General features: G+C 36.7%; 1 protein-coding gene across 1 annotated transcript; it reads right to left on the bottom strand.

Moving 5' to 3' along the window:
• Nucleotides 1-127: 127 nt before the first annotated feature.
• slc18b1 (solute carrier family 18 member B1) lies at nt 128-10,188 on the bottom strand. Its single transcript, XM_084743058.1, has 13 exons — nt 10,027-10,188; nt 7,867-7,962; nt 7,702-7,775; nt 4,826-4,973; nt 4,425-4,581; nt 3,561-3,697; nt 3,363-3,464; nt 3,190-3,281; nt 2,281-2,376; nt 2,114-2,188; nt 1,097-1,190; nt 668-717; nt 128-522 (listed from the first exon to the last, which is right to left on the bottom strand). The coding sequence occupies exons 1-13, from the start codon at nt 10,123-10,125 to the stop codon at nt 468-470; spliced, it is 1,275 nt and encodes a 424-aa protein (XP_084599184.1). The 5' UTR covers nt 10,126-10,188; the 3' UTR covers nt 128-467.
• Between the last annotated feature and the right edge of the window lie 2,271 nt (nt 10,189-12,459).

The following is a 12,459-nucleotide window of genomic DNA, read 5'->3' as shown; positions in this document are numbered from 1 at the left end:
CAGCAATAAAGTTGTGTGCTTTGTTTTTAGACTGTTAAGAAGTATCCACTACAAGCATGTTTTAAAATGTTGCATAAAAACATTAACAATACTACAACGGGGTATTAAGGTCACAGGTCAAGGAATTCAAGAATGAAGGCAAACTTTTAAGTATTAGTGCCAGGCATAAGAAAAAATAAATCAGAGGGGAAGATTTTTTTTATATTTTTTTAGTGTTGGGGATACTCAACGTTTCCCCTTTGATTCATTATGTCCTTATGCCTCACACTTTCTTCAGTACAATACAGTTACATAAAAACTGGCAAAAAGAAATGTTTCCTTGACCCAGATCAAAATCATTATAATCTCTGCAATTCCAAAAATGATTAATTTTAAACGTTAGAAAGCAGTTAACAATGATAAAAAATAAACACAGTTTGTGTAACCTGAAGGCTGATTCGGACGTCCCTCCAGATGTTGCTGAGGTTTCATTCAGTCAGGAGAGGAGTGCTTTCATCAGTTTTTTGTCTATCTTCTCGAGCCCTTAAATTCAAATAGAAAAGTGAGCGTTACACCCAGCAAGTTCTTGAAAACATTAAGTACCTAAAATTAAGTACCTAAATAGCCTTCAACGTAGTATAAATATATGACATAAATCTGATTATCTTAGTTTGAGGTTAATGATTACCTTGGTTGTTGTGGCCGTTCGCAGAGATAACACAGACCCAGGAGGAAGGCCTGAGGACAGAGTGGTCATTGAGTTTCATGTGTGTAACTGGTGGGAAACGAGAATGACACGCTTCTCGCGCTATCAGTCTTCGACATGAGTTTAACCCCTCAATGATAAACAGGCTTGGAATCACATTTCTCCATCCTTAAATAAATGTGAAGCAAGAAAAGCAACAACTGTGACAGCCTCATGCTGTCTCCGTCACACATTTTACAGGCTTGAAAATCTGCCAAGTGGCCAGTGTCTCAGCATAAGACCGAGCACTTATCGTTTATTCTCGATGATAAACTGTAAACCGGGTCCCTTTAAATCTCAAGAAGACAATAAAAATGCTAATATGCCATCAAGTGAGTCATGCAAGTACCTGAAAACTGAACAGATACTCACACCAAGAAATGCCAAGCTTCCCTGGATTGCAGCTGCCCACTTAAAGTTCAGATGTTGTGTGAGAACGCCGCCCACCACTGGGCCATAAAACATCCTTAAAAAAAAAAAAAAGAACAAATTTCCACTTTAAAATCATACTCAAAACATTCTAGGAATAGTGGGGTTGTATGAGGTACTTATCCACAGTCAGTGTGTTACCTACAGTAGATGGCGGTTAACACACTCCAAGTTTGGAGAAACAGCAGGAGCACCAGTGTAGGAAGCTAAGCAATGTGCTGCTGTGAACCAGGTCAGCAACAAAGTGTATCTTAGCCACCTAAAAAAGGCCCACGTAAAAAAAAAATCAATATCAGTTTAACTGTACAGTATATTTAGAATATTTTCACCACTTTATCATGCCTTTTCTGACAGGACCCTGCCTTTACATAAGCCAAATATCGCTCTCTCTAAATGTACCAAACCCCACTGGCAGAATCAGGAATTTTATCCTGCAGAACACAGGAGTTGCTGCTCTATTACTGCCTCTATCTGTTAGTTTGTTTGTGTTATATTGTGACTTTGGTGTTTTTAAAGGTTAGTTTAGATTCACCAAAGTCACACGAACACAAACAGACCAACAGATCGAGGCAGTGGTAGACCAGCAGCTTCTGTGTTCCTGCAAGATAAAATGACTGATTTTGGTAATGGAATTTGGTTGATTTAAAGAGAGTGAGATTTGGCTCATATAATGGCAACTTCCCATGGAAAAGACTGTCTAATGGCAAAGTAAAGCAAAGAAAATATTCAAAATATAATGTACATTTAAACTGATGTTGATTTATTTAGGTGGGCCTTTTTTTTAGGATGCTAAAATACATTTTGCTGATGACCCTGTCTATGGCTGTGCATTGCTTAGCCTCCTGCTGCTTCTCCAAAGTGGGGGCATCACCACAGGTAAGACTCTTTTTTTTCTCGGTTCAGATGTTTACTGAAAAAATGGTTTCTGGATGTCAGTAAAGACCAGTGGGACATAATTACCCCAAAGACCAAAATGCCCCAAATAGTCCAGACACCATTCCAAGAGTGCTTAGTCCCTCTTCATATCCTTGTTCACTGCAAAGAAAAAAAGAATGTGTTCCACCTTACAATACACATATAACAGAACTACAGGTCATGAATGTCAGAGAACACGTGAGGCCACTCACTATGCACATGTGATGATCTCAGGGAACGTTGGGATTGCAGTCATACCCAGAGACAACCCAATTAGACCAAGCATGAGGATCAGCAACCACAGCTGACTACAGACACACACAAGCAAACAAAAACAGACAAATATATATATGATTTGAGTACAATGAAAAGCAAGATATATCAACTTGAGTTGTTAATTTAAAAAATAATATAAGTTCTAGACGGTGTGTGGGATTTCAGTTGAGGAAGAGGTAAAGAAAGGGAAAGTTATGCAGTACAGGTGGATTTAATTCTAACAAATGTGTCATGAAGCTAAACAAGACTGTTTTTCACATTCACTGAAAAGCTGTTATGAGGGCAGCGTAAGTGCAACGGTATATTAAGGCTATTGTAGGTTTAAAAAAAATACATTTACAGAGTCATGGGAGGAGGGAGAAAGAAAAATGTGGGGATTATAAAGTCATAAATATGCAAGACTAAACTCAGGCATTCTCTGTGATTTAAGTGGTATATTTACAAGTGAAAAAATTTATTTCATAATGAAGGTGAAATGTAAATGCTGTACAGCAAAAAGTTAATACATGTATTCCAAGTTAAAGCCACTGTTTGACATTTTGTGAAATATGCGTATTTGATTTCCTTCCAAATTTGCCATGACTTTTTCTTTTTGAGACTCCAGTTCTAGAGGTGCTGGTGGGTGGATTCTGTTACTTTCCCACTGTTCCCATCTCTATTTTCAGTCTTTATGCTAAGCTAAGCTAACAGGCTTTAGCTCAATATCTAATAGACAGATATGAGAATGGTATTGATCTTCTCCTCTAACTCTCAGCGAGAACAATGATGAGCGTATTTAGAACACTATGGGGACTATTCTTTAAAAGTAGAGTCTTTGTAACGTTCTGTCTTAACCAGATGCTCACCTCTGGATGTTCAGGAAAGGGACGGGACCAAGCAGACAGAAGCCCAGCGCTGTGACGGTACCTCCTACGACCATGAACCAACTCCTGGTGACCTGATGAACAGCAACACATTTTATTTCAAATGACAAACTTTTGGCTATGAAAGAATTATACACTTTTGTTTTCATACTCACGGGATATTTATCGGTAAAATACCCCAACAGCGGTGATGCCAGACAGTATGGTAAGGACAAACCAAGCATGATGAGTCCCACTTGACCAGTTGAGATACCAAACTGGACACAACAGAGAGAGGAAAAAACTTATTCTCACAGAGCACAATGAACTTAATTTCTATATCAAGCTGACTTTTTCAGAATAAAGGAAATTACCGTGCTGATAGCAAACAGGGACAGCGTGGCGTCCAAGAAGCCCAGACCTGCACTGAGAGTGAATATCACATAACAGATGAGGACGACCTTCGCTTTGGTGAGAAGCCGAAAGAATGAATCCTTTGAGGGGTCTGCCTCTGAGCGGACAGAAACACAAAACAGAGCTCACAGTCACAATGAGAGGGAAAAGGATTACTTTATTGAAATGACTGAAAATGAACAAATAAAACCGGGTTGCACCAACAAAGATTAATTTTATATAAGAATAGTTCTTCAGCAAAACTAGGCTGAAAATGAGTTAATCCAGCAGAGCCCTGTTGCAAAATTAAAAAATAATCTCTCCGTTTAGTAAATCCAAGTTGACTGACGCAAACCAAAATTTAATAAAGTTTAATCAGTACAGACAAGTCTGCTGCCCCAAATCAGAATAAATGAATAAATAAAAAATACATTTGAGTACTGTCGGGACCTAGGAAGTATAGAAGGGAGACAACTGTTTACTTTTGGCTGCTTTGTACTTCTTAACAAAATGTTAGCTTGTTCATTAGCTAGCTAACAAGTTAACTGAACATTACTTTGTTTGTTATTTAGATACAAAGTGAACAAAATGTTACATAAAAAAAAAAGTTACATTGTTTGCTAGCTAGGTAAAAAGTTGAGTTAGATTACCTCTCTTAATCTGGGTTTAGAGTAAAAACTAAAGTGATGACAAAGAGAGGTTTAAATTTAATTTTCTTAGTTTTAAACTAGTTTAAAAGTTTGCCACAATATTACTTCAAACTTAAACCCTGATTCAGTTGGGTTTAAAAATTAATCCTTGTCGTTGCACCCCAGCCATAATATGCCAAAATCTCCAACTGGTACCGATGGATGGGAGGACGTAGATGTTGAAAGGAACCATAATCAATAGCAAACATCCAAGAAGCATGAAGGGAACTTCATATCCAAATGACTGATAGAACCACCCTCCGACCGGCGGCCCCAGAATAAGACCAAGTCCTGTGAAAATCTCCAAACTACCCTGAAGAGAGAATCACGGCATGTAAAATATGCATTTACATAAACAGTGCTTTACAGATACAAGCAAGCAGAGTCTGAGCTGAAGTATCATCACTACACACTGTATGCCAGAAGTTATTAGGAGACTGACACACTGGGAGAAATGTGACATACAAAACAGCCCTAACCATAATGCTTTTTTTGTTGTGCTCGTGATTCTTACGTCTAAACAACACACCCGTCGCACAAGACTTGCCTGCACTCACCAAAACAGTCGCCACATTGTTTGGGAATATTTTTGCTGTCATGGCAAAAGAGGAGGTCATCGCACCAGCAAACCCCACTGCGTCGATGGACCTCACTATAAAGCACAGGGCGATGAAAGGGGCTCCTGCAGGAACCCGATTGAGTAATCTGCAAGAAAAGGAAAGAAAATCAATTCGTGTCAAACAGGAATCGAAATAGGAAGATTGAAACGAATGCAGACTGACTAGATGGGCTGTTAGTTTGGTCTTAAACAGTCCAGCTTAAGACTTTATGACTAAGAATCATCGTTTCTTACACACAAATTGAATCACAAATCTGCATTCATCCGCATTCAAATAAAAAATATCAATAAATTCATAAAGACCTATGTACACTGAGAATACTACAGTCACACAATTTACCAAATTACATTAAAGTTTTTTTTTTTTTCACAATTATATTAAAGATAAGACTGGTGCTGCAGCCTTACATGGCAGTCGTCATGGATAAAAACACCACAAGAAAAAGTAAAACCACAAGAACAACCTATCCATTCATCCCAACCCGGCTACCCAGAAATCCTATGACTATTATAGAAATAAGCTGTGAGACCTGCAAACAAGAGGCGCCTGTCATCCGTATTTAACTCCAAAGAGGAGGTGTTACTAAGTAATAGCAGACGCTGTGAGTGAGGGAATTCTATATTTTTCTTACGGTCAGCAAATCCCATAAAAAGACCAACAATGTCTGCATTTGTCTGTCTCTTAATACTTTTCCCATCCTGTCTGTGGTCCTCAGCCCCAGTATCACTCATTCCCACTGAAGACATACAATAGTAAAAACAGGTTACAAATATATTGTTTTACCTTTAAAAAAGTTTTTAGCAAATGTTACTCAAACAGGAGTAGGTTATTTGAACTATTTTCATCAACACATTAATACACACGGTGCTCTATTGAGTAGCAGGATGGTCTATGTGGATTCTACTCACAACAAACTTCAGTACAGCGGAGCGATCTGACTCTTTTTTGTGCTTTTATTAGTTCTGACCAACAATTGAGCTCTTTGGCTCAGAGAAATAAGCTCTATCAGGCTGTGACTTTACAGACAATAGTCTTACAACAGCCTTATCCTTTAAAGACTTCACTGATGTGCGGCCAAACGCCTAAAATAAAAAGTTCAACAAGTGCTAAAATGAAAATACTGAGAAAGCAAAAATGACTTTTGAGTGAGTGCATCAGGTGATAATGTCTACTGTAAATTCAATTCCGTATTAGAGCTGCTCCCTTGCTGCATTCAAAAGCTCGAAAAACTTGCTTGACCTGCTCTCTATGCCGATATTCTCTCGGAATAGTTTTTTCGCTTCTCTTATCACGCCAAAGGCCAAGAGTTGACATTTAAATATGAATCTACCACACTGGAGAGACTGTAAAGTACTAGATGCAGACCACTCACATATATATTTGATGTTCTGATACTCTGAATGAGGGTGAAGGCTGGAGTTAAAAATAAATTTCAAAGTCAATAAAGGGTCAATTAAAGAGATGGAAAGAGCATATCTGTCATGTGTAATATTAACAAATAAGTCATGAGTGTGTGTGTGTATGGTTAGGCATAAGCATGTGTATGTTTGTGTGTATAATTCATGTGCGTTTACATGATATGACTACGTTTAAATATGAAAATGTGTGTCTGTATATGGATATTTGAATAAGAACATATATATGTGTATAATATATGTACAGTCATATTTGCTGATATATGGATTTATTGTTTGGTCTGAATTGCATTCTTTAAAGTAACAAAAGGATTTTTAATCTAGATTTCTACTTCTGTATGAATGTATCCCATTTGACGTTTGTAACAATATTAAAAAAAAAAACTTTGCTAAAAATACTACTGTATGATATCCATATGAGCTACATGCTATAAAATGTACAAATACGTGAAAATCAAAATATTGTTAATAGCTATAGTAAAAAACAGGTATCACAATGAAAGTAAGTGGATTCCTCTACCCAGGAATAACAGATAGAGATATTAGAGGAGAGTTACATAATGAAAAAAAAAAAGTCACATCGTTTGAGATTGCAAGAAACACAGCTGGAGGACAAGAGAGAAAAGCGGACATTATTTAGGACCCAAAACAGCGACTAAGACTATGAGAAGGACAAGTGATTTAGTTCATGAAACACTACTAAAACTGCAACTCCCAACCAAAGCTTTTCCTTTGTTGTATTATTTTATTCTTGGGTTCGTTTTTTGTTTCATCTGCTGGCTTTATATTACTTTGCGAGGCAGCTGGGTTTGCTAGATCAGGCAGGAATCCATCTCGCCAGGCTTCAACTTATCTGTTTGTGTCCACAAAAGTAGTGCAGCGAACCAGCGTCCCAGGAGGGACTACTGGCAAGTAAGGGTGTGACGACGAGCGAGAAGCGTCCATGAAAGTGATTTGCCTCGAACAAACAATGACGGCCCCTGAAGAGGTTAGCGCAGATACTGTGATGAGATCAGCTACATCAGAACCGAGAGTATTTCTTAATTGAAAGAGGAGCAAAGAACCGCAGTGAGGGGTTTTCTTGATGGAAAAGATGTTGTCGCTGTTTTCTTGACTTGCTTCGGCAAGAGCTTGATCTGATTGGTCGAACGTGATAGACAGATGGTTCATCCAATCAACTCCCAAATGTTTTTTAAAAGTGCCTGCCCTTTTCCAAACTGTTTCTAAGGACGTCTTCCCAGATGGTTCTGTGTAACAAACCATCTATGTCCGGTTAGATATGTTTATAAATAAAACACTAAAATGAAAATGTTCCTCTTAGGTTTCTTTATTATGCAAGTTACACTGTATATAATATGTTACATATATGACATTCAGTGTCACACAGGACCAACTTACCCAAACATAATGGTGCAGCCTGACGACACAAAAAGCCCCATAACAAGCATGAACTTTGCACCAATTTGGACAATCTGATAAAACAACGCAGAGAGATAAAATCACAGGGCTGCCAATCACACTTCACACAACACGATCTGATAAGAAATTACGCCTGATACTTACATATTTTCCCATTATCAAGGAACCAATCAAATTGCAGACAGCGTAGCAGCCAAATATGAGACCAATGACAGTCTGACTGGCTCCCTTCTTCACTGCCTGTGGAGAAATATTAATGCATTTATAGGTCTGAGGAGAAACAATCACTATCTAAGTAACAAAAGCAATAAACAAGGACATGTAAAATAAATTGTACAACATAAAGTGAAGACATGTTGAGATAACAGACATAAATAAATACAGATATCAGAGAACTTTGCCTATGTATTCATCAGTACTGTGTCATATAGTTATTACTCCACTGTGACCTGACCTGACCTCTGTCTGACAGTTATTACACATGACATCAGCTGATCGTACCTGAGACCTTCTGTCCGATGAGTATAACACAGCCAGTCATTCACTGACCTTTGGGGAGTCTCTTCTGATGTCTGTCACATGATTACTCATAAATTCCACTCAGAAAACACAACTACTACTGAGCTGTTAAAACTACACAATACAGGCAAAAAAAATTAATTTATCACGCACTGATCAGTTTAGAGATTCTGGGGCTATTTTGCCTCTTTTTAGTTGTATTATTACTGTTTATAATATTATTGAAAGTTTTGTTCCATTTCTTACTTTTTATATTGTTTTAATTTCGTAATTTAAGTTTATCATCAGTATTATTAGACTAGTGGAAAGACAACACCCAAAATACACATTTAGATTGTATTTTACTATCTCTATTTGTGTCTGTAGGTTTCTCCTTTAATATAAATAAATATGTATATTTACTACATATATAGGATATTAAATATAAGGTATAAGATGCTAAGGATTTTATTTCAATGATATCATTCATATCCTGATATATATAACATTTTATTCCAAAAAACATGGCAAAAATTATTTTTTTTTATGACTGTTGATATTATTTTCTGATTTATGCAGTGATTAAAAAAAGGGATAAAATTCTCTCTGTAAAAACATTTGTGATAATATGTCTACAAAACACATTTAATGAGATAATGCCTCATTTGCATAATTAAATATAAAATTCCTTTTTGCAGCTTTACAACATCCTGTTTACAAAAAAAACGAAAAACAAAAACAAAAAAAAACCAGGGTTCACAAAAGGCAGATAGAGTATATCATGACCTCTGAGCTGCCAGTTTTAATGGATAACTTTTAATGGATTACTAACAGTTGTAACTGCATAATTAACAAATAGAGGGATTAAACACCAGTGGGGTTTTTTTCCAATAAAGGCAAAAAGCCTTAAAAAAAAAAGCCTTTAAAATGTTAAATTAACAATATTGATTGATTGATAACCAAGGTGTTATTATAATCATCTTTGCTTTAAAATAGATTTTTAAGAAAATGCTGGCCTTTTTAAGTTGTGCCCCAGATTTCCATCAATTCCATCAGATTTTTACTTAAACATGATTTGATCAGGCATGAAAAGGGTTAGCTAGACCTTTAGCCCCACTAACTTCCTAGTTTAAAAAAAAGGCAGGAATACTGCTCATGGACTGGTAAGCTGTCCATTTTATTTTTTTTATTTTGTTTTGACAAATTCATAAATTGTGTCTCAACCATAATATGTCAACTCCATAACCCTTCTTAATTAAAGTTGAATATGAATTATGGTTTAAAAATGTGTATCTTTATTAGCATTAAGAGAAAAAAATGGCTACTCACTCCGACTATGCTGTCAAATTAAATAATATAACATTTTGTCAACAGTGTAAGACGTCAAATTTGCCCTTTTTTTTGTCTTTTTTGTCGGGCTGGTTTTGAACTGACATTTGGATGGTTTTGTCTCAAACCTGGCAACCCTAAGCACAAGCCTCTCCCGCCTGAGTAGATGCAGCTTCCTTCTGCACTGTAATACAGTCAGTGAATTGTGCAAAAGAAAACAGTTCCCACATGAAACTGCTCTCAACAAAGTCTGTGGATTATCTTGAGTAACTGGGTCAAGATTTCTGGAAAGACACATTGCTGTTGAGTTTTTCATATGTATTCTGAGTGCCATTTAGTCCCATTATTATTTGAGACACGGCCAATATATCCAAAACTCTGGGTGCATAAATAACACTACAGCTAGGAGTGAAAAATTGTAAACTGGCCCTTTAACTTGTCATGTGCGCCCTGTAATGTGGGCTTGTTTTAACGTACCTCATTGGGGAAAAATGGGCCTAATATTGAGTAGCAGATCATTGAACTGAAGTTGACAGATGCTATTGATATTAAGGTGAGAATCTGCTGTCTGGTCATTCTCGGGGGAGGATCCGTTGACTCAGCCGGAGTGCTGCTATCTGTTATGAAAAAAGGGAAATGAACAAAAGTAAGGGAACAGAAATAAGGATAATGAGGTTTGGCAATGTTGAACTTGAAGAGCATAAAGTTCATGATAGAATTACTCCCGGTCAAATGGCAGTTATTAATTCACTTTTACCCGCTGATTCAATTAAGTTCAATAACTGCCATGAATTATGGGTACCAGACATTTCTGACAAACTTATAAAAGTCACCAACCTGTTGGCTGAAGATCAACGTGCGGGTCCATTTTTAATTTTCGGGGTTTCGTGTCCAATTATCGGTATTCAGGACAAAAAGTCAGACGGTAACATTACGACACAGAGGAGAGGACGAATCCTGAGAACATCGACAGCAGACAGTCAGTCGGCTCCTGTTTCAGCGTCCACAAACCACAGTCTTCAGACAGACACGCTGACTGAGAGTATTTCCTCAACGTCCTTCAGCGTCAAACGTCAAAACACGCATACAACGCTTTCAAAATAAAAGCACCGCTACGCAGTTTTTTGGGTCGTGTCCAGAAAGTAACCCTTGACTTGCAAAAATCTCGCGAGATTTGTACGCGATTTTCTTCATTTTGCAAGTTGGACAATTATGTTTTATACCGCGAGAATGCTGAGATTAAGTCCTAGGTAGGATTAGGGACAAAAACACAAGCTTAAGGTCAGGAAAAGATCATGATTTGGGTTAAAATGATCACTCTCACGAGAGCTTTCGTGGATCTGGGGTTCCCTTGTAGACATGACGAGCTTACGGTGTCTAAATACGCAAGATACGCTATTTTTTTATTATTCAATATCTAATTTATTTTTGTATTTATCGTTTGAATAAATGTATGCTTGTTTGCCTACATATTTTTAACTGTAATGTCGTTTCATTTGTTACATGATATATTAAAAAACAAAAGTTTCTTGTAATAATGTGACAAGTTTTTATGTTGTAGTAATGTGAAAATATCTTGTTATATCATAAACATATATTGTAATAATGTAAAACAAAACCCATCTTGTTATAACAATAAACTTTTCACATTATAACATAATGCTGATATTTTTTTCTTTTTCAGTCAGGGCAGGAATACATTTTTGTAATATAATAACATATAATTATGATTAATACAGTTTATAAAAGCAAAATAAAAGTGTTATGACCATTTGCATTTTGGATTTTTTTTCCAGATCTCCATAACTTCTCTTCATAACTGCAAAAAAGACACATAATAAACAAGGAGTGTGGGGGTGTGGGGCCTGGCATCAGAGAGGGAAAGAGCCAAACTGTGAGTGAAAGATAACACCAAAAAAATTTGGAACAATTTAATTTTATTAGAGTTTGGCCAGCCTATAGGTCCTTGTAAACCTATGGTCACATCATATTTGTTTCCTTCACAAAATAAGAGAGAAAAAAAAAATCAGGCAACCAACTATTCATTAGGCAGTATTGCTGATAACTGACACACACTGTCGCTGAATCTCTGCATTAAATGAAAAGCTGTTAAATGAAAACTCTCTGTAGCCTCTCTCAAAATACTTTCTTCATAATATACTTATCTCATACTCATAAAATAACCTTCTATTTGCAAATGACAGATGTCCAGACATTTCCACAGTTGTTTCTTTATACATTAGCACCAAATCTACATGAATCTCACTCCTACTGACAGTTAATCTTAAAATTTATGAATATGTTGCATGTTATACCTTTTCAAGTTTATTGTTCTCATTCTTTTTTCTAGTGTAACATCAAAAAACTCTTGGTACCATGTCAAAGCAAAGGTGAAGTACAAAATTACTGAAATTAGCAACATATAAGCACAATTTTCTAAGCATATAATGATGTTAAGTCATTTACTAAATACACAGTGCAAGCAGCTTCGTATTTTCTTTTGCAAGTACAACATCAGTTCTATGTAGTAGCATTATTGCACACAAGCTCTATCTATCTAAAGCAGCACTGATTTCCAACGAGGCAAACTACTGATGTCGTAGCATCATAAACACCCACTGAAAACAACACAGAGCCAACCAAGTTTGAGATTCATCGAGAGGATCTCGGTGTTTATGGATTTTTTTTTTCTTCTTTTTTGGTGGAGATGGTACTATCTCCTACCATTGTCCCCACTAACTCACTTTCAGCCAAAAACATTTGGCTGTTCGTCTGTATTTGGCACACATAAACTTACTGTTGACCATAACTGACAACTAACCCTCCCTAAGCCCCGCCCCTTTTTGCTCTGTGCTCCAGTAACAGTTGAGCAAGCCTGGCACCTTAGTCGACTTTCTCTTTTAACTGTAA

The sequence above is a fragment of the Lutjanus erythropterus genome, chromosome 18, assembly GCF_056507025.1.
Source record: "Lutjanus erythropterus isolate fLutEry1 chromosome 18, fLutEry1.hap2, whole genome shotgun sequence".
NCBI lineage: Eukaryota > Metazoa > Chordata > Actinopteri > Lutjaniformes > Lutjanidae > Lutjanus > Lutjanus erythropterus.
Note: the sequence above shows the minus strand (reverse complement) of the source record. Positions and strands in the feature narration are given on the sequence as shown.